At 38.6% G+C, this 15,214-nt stretch overlaps 2 protein-coding genes across 5 annotated transcripts; both read left to right on the top strand.

Annotated features, from left to right (window-relative positions):
• Positions 1 to 411: 411 nt before the first annotated feature.
• On the top strand, positions 412 to 6,202 carry rnf175 (ring finger protein 175). Of its 2 annotated transcripts, none has more exons than XM_023345767.1 (9): positions 412 to 521; positions 862 to 899; positions 982 to 1,123; positions 1,864 to 2,018; positions 2,965 to 3,072; positions 3,987 to 4,107; positions 4,386 to 4,519; positions 4,659 to 4,769; positions 5,420 to 6,202. In XM_023345767.1, the coding sequence occupies exons 1-9, from the start codon at positions 501 to 503 to the stop codon at positions 5,538 to 5,540; spliced, it is 951 nt and encodes a 316-aa protein (XP_023201535.1). In that variant the 5' UTR covers positions 412 to 500; the 3' UTR covers positions 5,541 to 6,202. The 2 variants fall into 2 exon arrangements, with proteins under 2 accessions (XP_023201535.1, XP_005810808.1); XM_005810751.3 differs by having other exon boundaries at positions 4,659 to 4,760; positions 5,420 to 5,540.
• An 874-nt stretch (positions 6,203 to 7,076) lies between these two features.
• Positions 7,077 to 14,003, top strand: LOC102227295 (protein FAM111A-like). 3 transcript variants are annotated; one of them, XM_023345891.1, is made up of 7 exons: positions 7,077 to 7,529; positions 10,954 to 11,051; positions 11,204 to 11,237; positions 11,326 to 11,399; positions 11,520 to 11,579; positions 11,857 to 11,898; positions 12,003 to 14,003. In XM_023345891.1, exons 4-7 carry the CDS (start codon positions 11,331 to 11,333, stop codon positions 13,884 to 13,886), a joined length of 2,055 nt encoding a protein of 684 aa, XP_023201659.1. In that variant the 5' UTR covers positions 7,077 to 7,529; positions 10,954 to 11,051; positions 11,204 to 11,237; positions 11,326 to 11,330; the 3' UTR covers positions 13,887 to 14,003. The 3 variants fall into 3 exon arrangements, with proteins under 3 accessions (XP_023201659.1, XP_023201658.1, XP_023201657.1); XM_023345890.1 differs by lacking the exon at positions 7,077 to 7,529 and adding an exon at positions 8,303 to 8,348; XM_023345889.1 differs by lacking the exon at positions 7,077 to 7,529 and adding an exon at positions 8,315 to 8,520.
• Positions 14,004 to 15,214: the final 1,211 nt, after the last annotated feature.

Genomic DNA, 15,214 nt, shown 5'->3' with positions numbered 1-15,214 from the left:
TGGGTGAGGAGTGACATTTATTGATCAGTGTGCAAAAGAAAAATATAATTCTGGACTTTTTCTTTTCATGACTGGTATGATGGTAAATCAGGTCAGACTAAGATTTGTTTTATATTCCAAGAATAAAGTAAACATGAAAATAGTCATACCAGCAGAATGAAGACTATGTATTAACAGACACAAGTTATAACGTTACCAGAAGTTGATTTAATGATGGAGGAAAAGCTAGTTGCATCATTTTATGATAAAACTTCGTCTAACATTGATGCTTTTAATCTTTTTTAAAATGACTTTTTCAGATGCCCTAATCTTCCGTATACAAAGCTTTACTAGTGTAAAATCTATGTTTTAAATTTTATATTTAACGTGCTTGTTTAGGAATGGTATTTAAAAAATGCGATGTTGTGCGTATTGTCCCTCACGGCTTTGCGTACACTGGGCTCGTAGCCGCTAACGCTGCCGGCCGGCTTGTCTTCGCCACAAGGGGACAGGGTGCGGCCATGGCGGGGGTTCAGCCTCAGGTCAGTGGTTACTGTTAAAATGTCAGTATTTTATTCTGGTCTGACTGCGAACTGTTTGATGTTTTACGTTTAAAAAAACCGGAAATGAGCGCGGATAACTGTTGCCAAGCTAACAGGCTAACTAGCTGTTGACTGTTGGTGTTTTGACGTGGCATTACAGCGATGTTATTACACACGTTTCAACCGCTTTTATGTCATCTACCCGCCGCTAAATGACGTTTGGTTGGGTTGTATCGGCCGTTTCCAGCCGTTTACCTGAGCGGCTGAGTCGCGTTGACCTACATTTAAATGTCCAGAGAGTTCAAACCTCCCAGCTGCTGCTATTTGCGTCTCATTTCAGGACGACCTGCTGAAGATGACCCACCGGGAGAACTGGAGGTGAGTGGTGGCGGCTCCCTTCATCATGCTGCGGGGAAAGGCATCATCAGCTGTGACTCCAGCTTCCTCCTCCTCTCTGCAGGGTGCAGCATGAGCGGCTGCACATTAAGCACCGGGGTCATGAGGCCATGCATGCGGAGATGGTGCTGATCCTCATCGCCACGCTGGTGGTGGCTCAGATCGTCCTGGTGCAGTGGAAGCAGAGGCATCACCGCTCCTACAACGTGAGCACGATCTGATCCCACTCATCCAGACACATTCAGCTGCTCTCCATGGAAACACAAACATAGCTGGTGGCTTTTCTTACAAACTTTTCCACGTTTTGTCTCCTCACAGCCACAAACTTCAGTTTACTTTGTTACATGATATACAAGCATGAAGTAGTTAATAAATGTGAGGTGCAAGAAAATTGAAACATGCTTCTTTTTTTTTTTTTAATGCAACTAAAAATCTGAAAAGTGTGGCATGCCTGTATATTCAGCCCCCCCAGTCAATGCTTACTATATTTATATGCTAAGAGTGTAATTTAGTTTAATCTTTGCTAAATAGCTCATGTCTGCTTCCACTGCTGAGGAAAAGTATGATGTCAGCATCATGCTGCCATTACCTGTTTCACCATGGTGCCCTCAGGGTGAGGAAACTGAGGGCACCATGGTGCTTCTTCATCTTCATCAGGAAGAAATCTTTACAGTACTTTTTACAAAACTGTAAAGTTGACCCAGATGGGGCCTGTGACCTCAAGGGTCTGTTCTTATGTAATCTGTAAATTCCTTTCAATAAAACCAAAGGTCAGAAATGAACAACTGTTGGCTTCTCAACAAAATCCACTTTTAAAAAATCCAAACTTTCCTTTAAACATCCTAAAAACCAGATTGATGTAAAAACTGTTGGTGGTTTTTAGCTAAAGTTTTGCCAGATTTGGGACTTGGAGTGAAGTTGTGATCTGCTCTGTCGTTTCCTCCAGCTAGTGACTCTGGTCCAGATGTGGGTGGTCCCACTTTACTTCACCATCAAGCTGTACTGGTGGAGGTTCCTGTCCATGTGGGGGATGTTCTCCGTCATCACCAGCTACATCATCTTCAGAGCCACCCGAAAGCCGCTGTCCTGCAGGACCCCCAGGTAGGAGGGCGACTCAGAGAACCAGAGCTAAAAACTACAAATGATCAAATAAACTAATCATACAGATTTAATAATAAGAGGAGAACCTGGCTGACAATTAGTCAGAAATAAATAAATGATGATAATCATGAAGTTCAAGTAGTTTCTGCAGCATTTTGGCTGCTGCGGCTTCCATACTTGAAAGCGAGGCTCTTCTTGGCTGGTAGAACATGAGAGCTAAACACAAAAAGACAGAGATGTCTGGCACAGATGGAAGAAATAAAGTTGCTGACAGTTGCTTGGACGTGTAACCGTGGCAACAAAGTGTTATTTTTACAACCAGGAGCAGCTGATTAGCATCTTAAAACCTCAGATAGTACCTGAACTCTGACCCCAAATCCCAGAGGTGGTGAAAAGGAGACTTGATGGACGCAGAGAGAGGAGGAAGTTTAAACCATGTCTTCCAAGTTTCTAACCAAACAACCAGACAGAGGTTTAAAAAAGAGCAGCAAAAGCAAATGAGGTGGATCAGCAGAGCTGCTAACAGTTGATCCTGAATATTTTACTGTTGAATATAGAGCTGGTAGCTTGTTATAATAGTCATAAGACAATAGTCCTATGACTATTATAACAAGCTATAATAGCAACATTCTTTAGTCAGAGGCCTCTTCAGATTTGCTGTTTGAAGATATTTGAATAATACAAGTTATGACATTTAGATAAAGTTTCTTTGAATTGAATAAAAAAGAGCAAAGCTCCTGATCATGATGGAAGTTTGTTTAAGGTTTTACTGGTTTCTGTGTGAGACATTTTGGTTTTGAGTTCAACAGTTTCAAAAGGAAGATTTTCTTTTTTAAAATGTGAAACATCAAATTCTTTGTTTTACTTGTGAAACCTGAATAAACATGGATCTCTTTGTTGATGTCTTGAATTGTTTTTATTCGCTGTGTTTGTGTTTCCTCTCCAGGATGGTCTACAAGTGGTTCCTGTTGATCTACAAGCTGAGTTACGCTGTGGGCGTCCTGGGCTACCTGGCCATCATGTTCACCATGTTCGGCTTCAACGTCTTCTTCAGGTCAGCTCAGTCACAACCCAACACAAACAGACGTCCAGCATCAGAGGTGTTGGTGTTATTTAAATGTATGAAAATAAACATGATTCCTTCTTTCATTTCCTAAAGGACAAATTAATAATGCTTTATTAATTTGAATAAAGCATTATTAATTACATTAGTAGTAGTTTTCACATTTTGTTAAATTGACATGATTGGCCTTTGATTTGCAGCATGACACATTGATTTTACCATTTACTCACCACTATTTTGAGCTTTTCTCACTAAATATCATTCAAAGATGAAAAAAGGCCATTTCCCCACCAGCTGGGTCACTGGAAAACATCTAATACCAACTAAACTGGACCTGTGGTCTTCAACTGGGTTTAAAACGTCAAGCAAAGCATTAACATTATAGTTTATCTTCAATTGTTTCAAACAAAATAAGGTTTCATAAACCCTACCTTAAAGAATCTACATTCGGTTTTTTACTTTCTAGTCTTTATTTAAGAAATCCCAGTTTCTCACTTTGAATTAGAGGTGAAGTTTGTCCTGATGCAGAAAGTCTCTGAAGCAAGACTGCAAGCTCTGAACACCAGAAGCAAATGTCTCCCTGTTCTCATTACTTTTGGTGCATTTAGATAAAAACATCTTGCAACCATTTTACCAGTATAAGGTTCATGTTTTTACAGTAATATGCACAATGTTCTAAAAACTACATAAAATCCTAAAATTTGAGTGAAATGGAAACAAACCCTTACAAAAGAACCTTACTGTGTTTGTTTTCCTTGTTTATTATTTGTACAAATATAATAAAAAGAGCCACAGCTGCATGGTTATGTTATTTTAAATGAAAAATATACATGTAAATAAAGAAACGTGAGTTTTAACTCTATTTTCAAACATTTTGTTTTGCTCCTGTTTGTTTGCCTGTGCAGGATCAAGGCGGAGGACTCCATGGACGTGGGCGTCATCATGCTGTTTTATGGTCTCTACTACGGCGTCATGGGCCGAGACTTTGCAGAAATCTGCTCTGACTACATGGCTTCTACGATCGGGGTAAAGGAAGCCGCTGCTACCTTCAGCAGAGACCATTTCACTGCAACCCAACATGGTTTTAATGCACAAAACCGTCCAGTCTGAGTTAATATTTACTCTAAATGCAGAAAATTCTGCAGAAAATAACAAAAATTACTTCAAGCTTGCAGGATCAACACATTTTATTTATCTATAAATGTTTAGAGAAAAATGTATGTAACTCCATATCCTGTTCTGGTTATTACTTTGATGGTCTTATTTGTATAACACTAAAAAATCACCCATCTGTTTGCCTTCAGTACTACAACAAGGGCGGCATGCCCAGCAGGAGCCTGAGCGGAGGCATCTGTGCCGTGTGCGGTCAGAGGATCCTGGTGGAGGTGGAGGAGGAGGGATTTATAGAAGACACCTTCCAGCTCTCCTGTGGTCACATGTATCCTGCTGCTCTCGTTTCTCCCTGCATCAGGCTTTTCTCTTAGGACCGTGACTCCGGGTCAGGAAACGCTCCTTCTCTCCATGTGGAGCCTGTCAGCCATTCCTGTTGCATCCTTAACTCACAGGCTCTCCGCCAGATTCCATGAGTTTTGCATCCGGGGCTGGTGCATTGTGGGTAAGAAGCAGACGTGTCCTTACTGCAACGAGAAGGTGGACCTGAAGAGGATGATGAACAACCCGTATCCTTGGTGGGTTTTTTTGCTTATGTTTTGTGGCACAAATTATAACATAATTCTGGAGCAAAAAGTGTTTTCCCTCCAAAAACCTAAAGCTTCAATAATTTAACATTAGCAAAAATAAATCTGTACAACCCAAAATAACTTCTAATGTAAAAACACAATATAATTTAGTTAAGAAACAAAAAAATTAATGGAAAACGTCACTTATCTGGTATAAGACTGATGGTGGACATTAAGTGGTACATTTTACTGAGTAACGTTCATGAAACCTCTGGTTGTGTCTGCTGGAGTGAGTCCTGAGAGCATTGATATGAAATAAAAATAAACTTCATGCCATAAATACAGTATGACATGACCACAGGAGTTTGAACATGAAAAATGGGCAATGAAAGTTGTATTCCAGAAGTTTCCTTCAACAATATATATATTTTTAAAAGTCACATAAAGTAAGAATAATAAATACGTTTGTCATTTGCATTAGTAGCTGCACAAAAGCTTAAAGCACATTGACTTTAAAAGCTTGATACCCTGAAGGTAAAAAACTTTCAGTCTGTTCTTGCTTTCATAAAAACTGAGGAATCTTGAAATAGATTTTCTAATTCTGATGTAGTGGACCAGCGGTATTCTGTGCCGTTCTCCTTAATTCCTTCTGCTTCCAGCTGGGAGAAAACCCACGTTTTGTACGGCCAGCTGCTCGACTGGCTGCGGTATTTAGTCGCCTGGCAACCCATCATCATCGGCATCGTTCATGGAATAAACTTCTCTCTGGGCCTGGAGTAGAGCCCTGAGGAACACCGCTACAGGATTATCTGCAGTCGGCGCCACAAAGGACTGCTTCAGGCCGCTGTTTTGAACTCTTGCTGAATTTCCTGCAGGATTAATTCTTCTGGGCTGCAACTTTAACTCCAGAGGTTGCTGCAAAATCAAGCTGCTGCCAGCACAAAGGAAACTTCAGGCACAGATCCAGTATTTTTAAACTGCTTCTTGCAGTCAGGTTTTGTTTAAATGAAACACCAATTCATCTTGTATTATCTAGATTTAATTGGGTTTTATTTGCACACTCTTTGCTGCTGGATTGTTTGACTCCAGTTATGAGTTTCTGCTTTATTTATCTAAAGCTCTTTGCACAGTGTTTACATAAGGACTTCTGTTAAAATGGTTCTGGTTGCTCCTAAAAGCTGTTTGTTTACAGGTCTGCTTGTTTTAAACGTTTCATTTGGCGCTCCTGTTTTATTTAAATATTGTCCATTTAAGTTAATTTCACAGGTAAATTATTGGTTTGTTTGTCCTAAACCATCAACTCAGAGAATGAGTAGTTCTCTGAAAAATACAGGAGTTTGATTTTAAAGTGTCAAAAATGTCCGTTTTGTCAAATGAAATATTTAATTGCCAAAACCTCTGCTGAATCTGATTTTGTATTTAATAAATAATTCTGAAATATTTTCAAAGTGTATATGATATGAAACGCATGCAGTTAAACCTACAGTTTAGTCCAACAATATATATATATTTTTTGATGGCGAGTATTTTTGTTGTGGTTATGTTGTAGGCAACCATTGCCGGTTGAGTTCAAACAAAATCAGAAACAGGAAATTTACAGCAACTTGGATTCGCACCTCTAGTTTGACGGTGTGGAGAAAATTAACTTTGCTGAACATCCACGAAACTAGCAAACAGACGTAAGAAACAGTAACCTGAAGGGATGTTTGTTCGTTCGAGTTTTAGAATTCCTAGTTGTAATTGAATGCACCATGTAACTACGTATTTGTTGTCGATTGGCGCTCGACACACGGCGCCATTTTAGCATCTGCTAACTAGAGGTGGGCGATAACGGGATCCGAGACCAATAAACTCATGGCCAGTTTCGCCTTCATCTATACTTTTTCATATTTAAGCTTCATAGATCCAAAAGACTTGGAATAACATTTTTACCAAACATTGTACTTAACAAAATACTTCATTATCACAATCAACATTTTTGTTTAGAGACATTGGAACAGTGACAAAGGTTTCCCTTAACATTGGGACAATAAATCTTCTTTGAGGTAAAAAATGAAAAGAAAAATGCTAGACATCTTTTCTAGCTCTTTCTTTGTTTTTTTTGTTTTGTTTTTTTTTTTAAATATAATTTTCCTTTAAAAAACAATTTAAAAATGGGAAATTTCTTCCATTCAGTGCAGTTCTGTTTTTTCTTAAATAGAATGTAATATATATATGTATATCACTCAACACAACTTAAAACTTCCCTCTCTGGGATGAGGGTCTGGGTTACATGTAATCTCGGCCAGATTACGTTTTCTGAGTGTGCCACTGATTGTACCCATAAAACTCAGCCAAACATTTTACAGGATACATACCGACTGTAGTCCCTCACAGCTGGGGGAACCAGAATCTCTTTCCTGGTCCATCTTCCATCTCTGTCTTTGACGTTCCTGCCAGCCGTGTCCCCTGCATGTGCTGAGTGCAAAGCAGAACACAGACAGACGTCCCTGGTGTCTCTCCACTGGACAGAAAGGACAGAGTCCTTCCGGATCCAGCGGATGCTGCCACGCTCTGACTTCCTGTCCAATGCATTTTCAGTTGTTTTTGGGAACCCTTTTCTGTTTGCTTTGATTGTGCCACATGCCCAGATTTTCTTTTCGAGGAGGTCAGCAAAGAGGGCTGGACTTGTGTAAAAGTTGTTTACATACAGCTTGTATCCAGACCCCAAGTTTTTGTATTCAAAAGCTTTTGTACTGCGTCATGGGTTAAGCCTTTGTCTCCATTGGGGTAAGTCTTTCCTTCATAAATAAAGTAATCCCAGGTGTAGCCGTTACTGGAATTGACTAAAACAAAAAGTTTGAAACCCCACTTCACAGATTTGCCTTCATATGTTGGCTGAAGAAAACCCTGGCTTTGGAGGCAACCATTCTTTCATCTATGGCAATTTCTTGGCCTGGATGAAAATGCTGGCGAGAAGCTTCTCTCATCTTGGTGTACAGAGGCTTCAACTTTCCCAGGCGGTCGTACTCAGGGGTTCCCTTTTTAGATAAATTTGCAGCATCATCTTTTTCACTGTTGTCAAGCTGGAAAAAATCTGCAAATGGTTCTGGTTACTCCTAAAATGTGTTTTCAGGTCTGCTTGTTTTAAATGTTTCATTTGCATGTGATATGAAATACATGCAGTTAAACTTACAGTTTAGTCCAACAATCTTATGAATCTATCAAAAAAGCGAAATTACTCTTGAAAGTTTTCGTGGACTGGAAGGCAACCATTCCAGGTTGAGTTCAAATAAAATCAGAAACAGGAAACATACAACTTGGATTCGCAACTTGGATTTATTTGACGGTGTGGGTAAAATTAACTTTGCTGAACATACACGAAACTAGCAAACGAAAAGAAAACCCTGTAAACGGATTATGTAAAATTTTGATTTAAAATTTATGTTTGTTCGTTTCAGTTTTAGAATTCCTAGTTGTAATTGAATGCACCATATTACTACGTGGTAGTCGTCGATTGGCGCTGGAACACGGCGCCATTTTATAAATTCCCTAGCAGGTCAGTGTCGCAGGAGAGAAAACAGAGAGAGCGGGACTGAACACCCACTGGTGGGTTAATGTCTGCCGGTTAACAATCATAAATCCTCTCGGACCTCTTCCTCCACTGTCGGTATCTTTCCTTCCGGTTGTTTATGGTGTTTTTCCTCACTTTTTATTGTTTTTCCTCACTTTTTATTGTACATCTAAAACGAACAACAGTTTCCACGGGCAGAAAAGCTTCGTAAGTAATGGTCAAGTGTTTAACAACATGGTAAAAAAAAGTAATGTTAAATTTAAAATGGGAAATTTATGTAAATGGCGAACTTCTGTTGATGTAATTAATTGCTTATACACTCAGTGGTGGGAAGTTATTAAACAGGAGGGACAACCAGACAGCATCGAAGTTAGCTTCTGATCTGTAGCTTCCTTTGGAGCTACAGTAAAAGGCGGTTCCTCTATTTTGCAGAACATTAATACATTTTTGGATAGTTAGTTCAAACCCCCCTGTAAAATGCAACTTTAGATGTATGAGTCATTCACTCTAATAGGGGAAAAATGAAAATCAGTTTCAGTTTTTTATATGGCAAGTAGACGCCTTACTAAGTTATAGCGCCCTTATTGGGGTGCCATAAAGTGGTTGAACAGCGCTAGTAAGAGCTTAATTTCCGCTCTTACCGAGATCTCAAACATGTGAGCTGTTTGAGTCACACAGCCTCCATCAGAGCTTTATAGCATGTTTTTTTTTCTTTTTCTCGACTAATACAGTTTTAAAAAGACCGCTTTAATTTTATTTGTACATTTGAAAGAATAAGTTTGCCCTTTTTGTATAAATCCCGATGATTTTCAAATCTCTGCAAATTTAGATTTAATTAGGTTCATAGATTTTGACAAATTGTTTTATTTGCTGTATTTTTTTATTTTTTATTTTGCAGAATTTTAAGATGGATAATATTGAAGGTGGTTAACATGGGGACAATAAAATGGAAATGGCCTTTGTTGAGCATTTTTAGCACATTGAATTTCTTACATACTTTGTGTGTGTGTGTGTGTGTGTGTGTGTGTGTGTGTGTGTGTGTGTGTGTGTGTGTGTGTAATTATACTCTGTTTTGGCCAATTATTTATCTCCCTCAAACCTACAATGGCCCTAATACTTCATCATGCCCAAGAGTTACTTCTATTCATTAAGAAACCGTTGTCTGAATACTGACGACTAAGACATGCTTGGTCAAATGTAGCTTTGTTCATATTGTCTGTCTGGTTTGTTGTTAAACAGAAGCCTATTTTAATAATATCAGGGACATGTATATTATAAGCCTGGCGGGCTTATAAAACTAGTTTAATAGATGATTCATTGAACTGTGTGCAACCCAATCACGTAATCCCTGCTTCTGCAATATTCAAAGTCGCACTAAAAGCAAATAATTTTAATAGTTACCTTCCAAAACTATTGTTGTGTAACCTTCAGCTCAACAGGGAAGCTTGACTTACCGTGTGATGCATGTCATTTTTTATACTTGCTCAGGGTGAGTCACATTTAATGCAGTTACCATACCCTTCGTTGGTCCTCGCTTATTCTCAGTGCTGGAACATATACCAATAAAAACTGACATTTACATAATGGGCTGGGAGGAGGAGGGGCAGAAAGGTGTCTAACATAGATGTCATTCACTTTTTTTATCTCTTCCCACCTATGAGGACATTGGCAGGAACTGCACATATTTACAGTGACTCAGCGTTACATATTTACAGGAACTGGGTGTGTGCTGAATAAACTCAGCCAGGTGGGAACATAAAAATGTTCCCCCTTCATTAGATTTTCAGTTATTCATTTTGAATGTGGAATATTTGACTTTAGCTCATTATTTTCAAGATTGTTGTTAATAATCTATAATTTTTCAAATTAACATTTATTCTTATATTACTATATGTCAAAAATTTAATGATTAGATTTCCCAAATTAAATGGGCCATTGGTTGAAACTCTCAGCTGAAGCTAGATCTTTCTCATTTGGGAGTATGCTAGCTGCCAAATGAAGATCTCTGTCTTCATGTTCTTGGAAAATACATACTTTTATGGAGATAAATTTGTTTCACAATTAGCAGTGGCGCAGTTGGTAGCACTGTTGTCTTGCAGCAAGAAGGTTCTGGGTTTGATTCCCAGCCTGGGGTCTTTCTGCATGGTGGGTTCTCTCCGTGTACTCCGGCTTCCTCCCACAGTCCAAAAACATAATTATCAGGTTAATTGGTCTCTAAATTTTCCCTAGGTGTGAGTGTGTGTGTGCTGGTTGTGTGTCCTGTCTGTCTCTGTGTTGCCCTGCGACAGACTGGCGACCTGTCTAGATGACCCCACCCATGCCCAGAGAGAACATGCAAACTCCATGCAGAAAGAACCCAGGAATCGAACCCAGGACCTTCTGGCTGCAAGGCAACAGTGCTACCGACTGCACCACTGTGCAGCCCTACTTTAACAAATCATGACTGCAAATCTTTTGGTGTTTTCTACAATATGTCATAATGAATAAATAAATAAATAATGTACTTTTAGGCTGTAGCTGCTGTTTTAGCTTCAAATTAGAGTTCAGACAAATATGAAAGTAAAAACTTCAATCCTACATAATTACGTTACTTTCCACTTGTTGAGTAAAATAACCAGTTTCTTACTCCTGTGTCTGCAGTGAGTCAAGGTTCCAGGTGTTTTCATTGCCCCCTGAGGTCATTCATTTTACAGCCGTTACTAAAACATCAGGGTGAAACAGTCACAACCTTCACTCAGGTAAGATAGAAGTGACCTCATGCTTTAATCAAACAACTGGAATAATATAGAGACAAATCTGGTTTATTTGGTGCTTTAAAACCTAACTTGATTTTTAGCATCAATGGAACAGATAGATTTTTAAAAAAATTTATATTTAATGTGTGTTGCAGAGAGTTTAGTCCACTTGTTCACTAGAAGCTAAAGGTGAGTAATTTTCCTTCATGATGGTGATAGAATAGCTTATATTTCAGTTAACAGATTCTTTATCAAAACTTTATCACTGTGTTGGCAGAAACAATGGCTCCAAAGAAACCAAAGATGGAAGAAAGCAATCAAGATATACGAGACTTTCTCACAAAGCAACATGTAAGACCTGAGTTGATGACAATCTTCTTTACTCACTGATTAGTGATCATTATGTTTCATTTATAACTGTGTCGGGATGTTAAATAACTGCATGGAGATTTATTTCCATCTACTTTACAGGATGTTCCTGGTAGTTCCAGCAGCAGAAACAGAAAAAAACCTAAAGTTTCAGAGAATGAGGTGAGCTACAGGCTCATGGTTTAACTGTTCAGTCTAAACTTTCTAATTATAAAACATAACTCATGAAGTTTGGTCTGGATGTTCAGTCACAGAATTTCATCACTCATGTTTGTTCTGTTTAACTGTAATGTCATGATATACAGAAAAATAGAGATGTATTAAGAACCTTTTATAGACCTACATATTTCACATATTTAAAGAATTGAACATATTTATATGAAATAAATATTTATAATGGATCAGGCCCATGTGGCTTATTTTGTTTTCTTTTTTACAGATGAATCCAACAAAGGTGAAGAAAGAAGATGGGACTGCAGAGGTTTGTGTTTTTGTCATTTCCTTCATTTCATTTGCATCATTTCACTACATTAATCTATTGTTATTATTAAATTTTCTGACTTTTATTGTTTACTTTATTTACAGCTGGATGACCATAATCATAACTTCATAGTCAAATTTGGTTCAGATGGTAGAGAACACATGGTTTACTGTAAGAAACCAGGAACTGTTCTTCAGACAATAAAATCAGAGAAACCCAAAGAATATAACAAATATATAAAGAAATCACAGAAAACAAAAATATCAGACGAAAACATCATCATTAGATCAGGTAAAGGAAATAATTCCCACATTGTTGCAACACATTTTCCTTGTTCTTGTGTGAAGGACGAAGAGACTCTCACAATAACTACATCAGCTAAAGTTGTTGAGAAACAGCCAGAAGAGGCCAGAGCTCTCCTAAAGGGAAAGTATTTTGTTTTCTTCATAGATAAAGAAGGAGGAGAAAACACCAAAACTAAAACAAATCTCATTTTTAGATGTAACAGCATTCTTACGCGATTTAGGTATTTCTGTGTTTATGGGGCAAAAGGGATGACAGTGGAAGATGTTTTAAGACGGGACGGTCGCTTTGTTGACGTTCTCACAAACTTCACTTTGTCTGAAGCCGAGGCTGAAGCCCTTACAAACTCTACAGAAATAGTTGACAACCTAGATGGGAAGAAATTCCAAATAAATCTTCCGAAGGAAGAAAAAATAAAAGCAACAAATCCATCACAAGTAGTTCAAGAGCAAGACCCAAAACAACAGACCAGCCATGAGCAGCAGCAGGAGGGAGATGCTTCTGGATCAACCAAAGTACAGAAGACGAGTGAAACTGTAACAGTTCTAGAGCATGCAAGACAAAAGGGTGTCAGTATAAAGGCAGCAACAGAAGAATTAAAGATTCAAATTGACCTTAATGAGATCAATGACCTTCTGCGGAACCAGTTTCCACAACTGAAAGACTGGATGGAGAGGAGATTTACTGGTCGTTCCTTTGAGAAAACCCTGAAACTGAAAAAGGAGAACTTTGGAAAGATCCAGAATTCCTTTAGTGAAGTTCACACTGTGAGAGAGCTGCTGGAGCTCAGCAAGTCCATTTGTCTTTTGATCATAGAGGAGAAGAATAATTCAGGTTTAACTGAGCTAAAGAAAAGTGTGCAGGGCACAGGCTTTGTTCTGTTTGACAACTTTGTTCTAACCAATGCCCACTTGTTTAAACCTTGGGTGGAAATATATAACTGGAGGAACTATTTGAATATTACTGCAGAGTTAAACTTTGAAAATAAACCAGGGATGAAATATCAGGCTACACTAGTTGGTGGAACTCATGATTTAGATTTTGCTCTGTTAGAGCTCATCCAAATCCCTGATCTAAAAGAGCTAAAGGAAAAACACCCAGGTCTCCTGAAGATATTTGGTCCAGTACCTCTACCTGTTTATGATAGTGGGGCTTGTATTATTGGTCATCCAGCAGGAGGAGTGAAGAAAATGGACATTACATGTATCATCAGGAACAAGGACACGGAGCAGAGGGTCGAGGAGAATTTAGTGTCCTATGAACCTTTTATTGTCTGCTCAACTAATTATCAGATCAAAAGAGATCCCTCTGCAGAGAAGTGTGTGACCTACAACAGCTTCATGTATCATGGCTCCTCTGGCTCCCCAGTGTTTGATGCTTTTGGACGGGTGTTTGGTTTGCACTCTGGTGGATTTTTCTATGACAAGGTAATTCCTGGTCACAGTGTTATGGAGTTTTGCTACCCACTGCTTGATGTATTCAAAAAGCTTCTGGAAGAACTCCATAAAGCTGGTAGGGAGGATTTGTTGGAGAGAATTATGAATGAAGCACAGGGAAACGGATACCTTGAGGAGATCATTGTTGGACTGAAACAAACTAAAGATCAGGCTCTCTGTGTGGAAAATCAGAGAACAGATGAAACAGGAGAACAATTTATTCCTGAGGAGGAAATGGAGCAAAGTTAGTGTTTAAATTAGATGTCAAGAGAAATAGCATATTTTTTACGGTAAATGTTATGTTTTATATCACATGTGTCAAACTCAAGGCCCGCGGGCCACATGTGGCCCGCTACGTCATTTTATGTGGCCCTCTCCCCCCCACCACCGTTTTACAGCCCCATTGATTGACTTAAAATAGGTTTTGAGCACGAATTGACTACAAACTACATCTCCCATAATGCCTTCAGATTCTTACCAGCCAACATTACGGTTTCTCGCCACTAGAGTGCAGCAGAGCCACCTCAAGCTGATTATTAATTTTCCCAGCGAATAAAACTGAAACATCGACAAGCTAACAAGCTAAAGAGCGAAGTTCCGTGACGTTTCAATCGAGGACTTTTACCGTCTCCTGCCCCTGATTTGATGCCACAGCTTCGACTCCATGCAGCTCGTGTTTTGTCCATGTTTGGAAGCACCTATCTGAGCCAACAGATGTTTTCAATAATGAATTTAAACAAGACCAAACACAGATCGCGCATTACTGACGAAAACCTACACGCCGTTTTGCGGATTTCCACAGAATAGAACTAAAACCAGACATCGACGAACTGACCAGAGGAAAACATTGGTAAGCACGAACAAACTAAATTTAAATAGAATGAATGTAAAACCAAAACTCAATATACTGGAATATGCATATAGTTTATTGATTTTGCTTGTTTTGTGTTTATTTACACAACACAACACAATGAGGATGTGTGAGTTGGTGACAGGGTGAAGAGGATCAGCGTTGTGTTCAAGGACAGGCAACGTCACCTCATTGTTTTGTTCTTATGTGAAATACATGTTCGTTGTGTAATAAATAACGAAAAAGTTTTGTGAATGAAGTTGAGAGTTAATATCAAAACTTGTTTTTATTCTTTGTCTGCTTATCTTTAAAGCAGACAAAGATTAATTTTCCCAGGGAATAAAACTGAAACATCAACAAGCTAACAAGCTAAAGAGCGAAGTTTAGCTGAGCAGTTTAAAAATACTGAGCATATTTTTAAACTGAGCAGTAATTTTGCATCCATGCAAATGTAATATTTAAAACTTGAATACATAAAATCAGTCATTTAACAATATGAGGTGTTTAATTTATTTTTAACATTGTATTTTAATACATTTATGCTAGGGTTGCCCAAGTCTAGTTTTCCAGACCCATCACTCTGCAACTTTAGATGCGTTCTTTCTCTAACACACCTGGATCATAAACTCATTCATAGGCCTCTACAGAACTGAGTTGCTGCTAATGAGGGAAGTCAACTTTTTGTCTGGGGTTTGTTTTAGCAGGGACGCATCTAAAAGTTGCAGTC

The sequence above is a fragment of the Xiphophorus maculatus genome, chromosome 14, assembly GCF_002775205.1.
Source record: "Xiphophorus maculatus strain JP 163 A chromosome 14, X_maculatus-5.0-male, whole genome shotgun sequence".
Taxonomy (NCBI): domain Eukaryota; kingdom Metazoa; phylum Chordata; class Actinopteri; order Cyprinodontiformes; family Poeciliidae; genus Xiphophorus; species Xiphophorus maculatus.
This window is presented reverse-complemented; position numbering and strand designations above follow the sequence as displayed.

Excerpts from the sequence above, each read along its gene's own strand:
- rnf175 (XM_023345767.1), top strand. The coding sequence starts at position 501 with ATGGCGGGGGTTCAGCCTCAG. Across the intron at positions 4,108-4,385 it reads ACATGGCTTCTACGATCGGG|TACTACAACAAGGGCGGCAT; the intron begins GTAAAGGAAGCC and ends GTTTGCCTTCAG. Across the intron at positions 4,770-5,419 it reads ATGAACAACCCGTATCCTTG|CTGGGAGAAAACCCACGTTT; the intron begins GTGGGTTTTTTT and ends TTCTGCTTCCAG.
- LOC102227295 (XM_023345891.1), top strand. The coding sequence starts at position 11,331 with ATGGCTCCAAAGAAACCAAAGATGGAAGAAAGCAATCAAGATATACGA. Across the intron at positions 11,580-11,856 it reads CTAAAGTTTCAGAGAATGAG|ATGAATCCAACAAAGGTGAA; the intron begins GTGAGCTACAGG and ends TCTTTTTTACAG. Across the intron at positions 11,899-12,002 it reads AAGAAGATGGGACTGCAGAG|CTGGATGACCATAATCATAA; the intron begins GTTTGTGTTTTT and ends CTTTATTTACAG.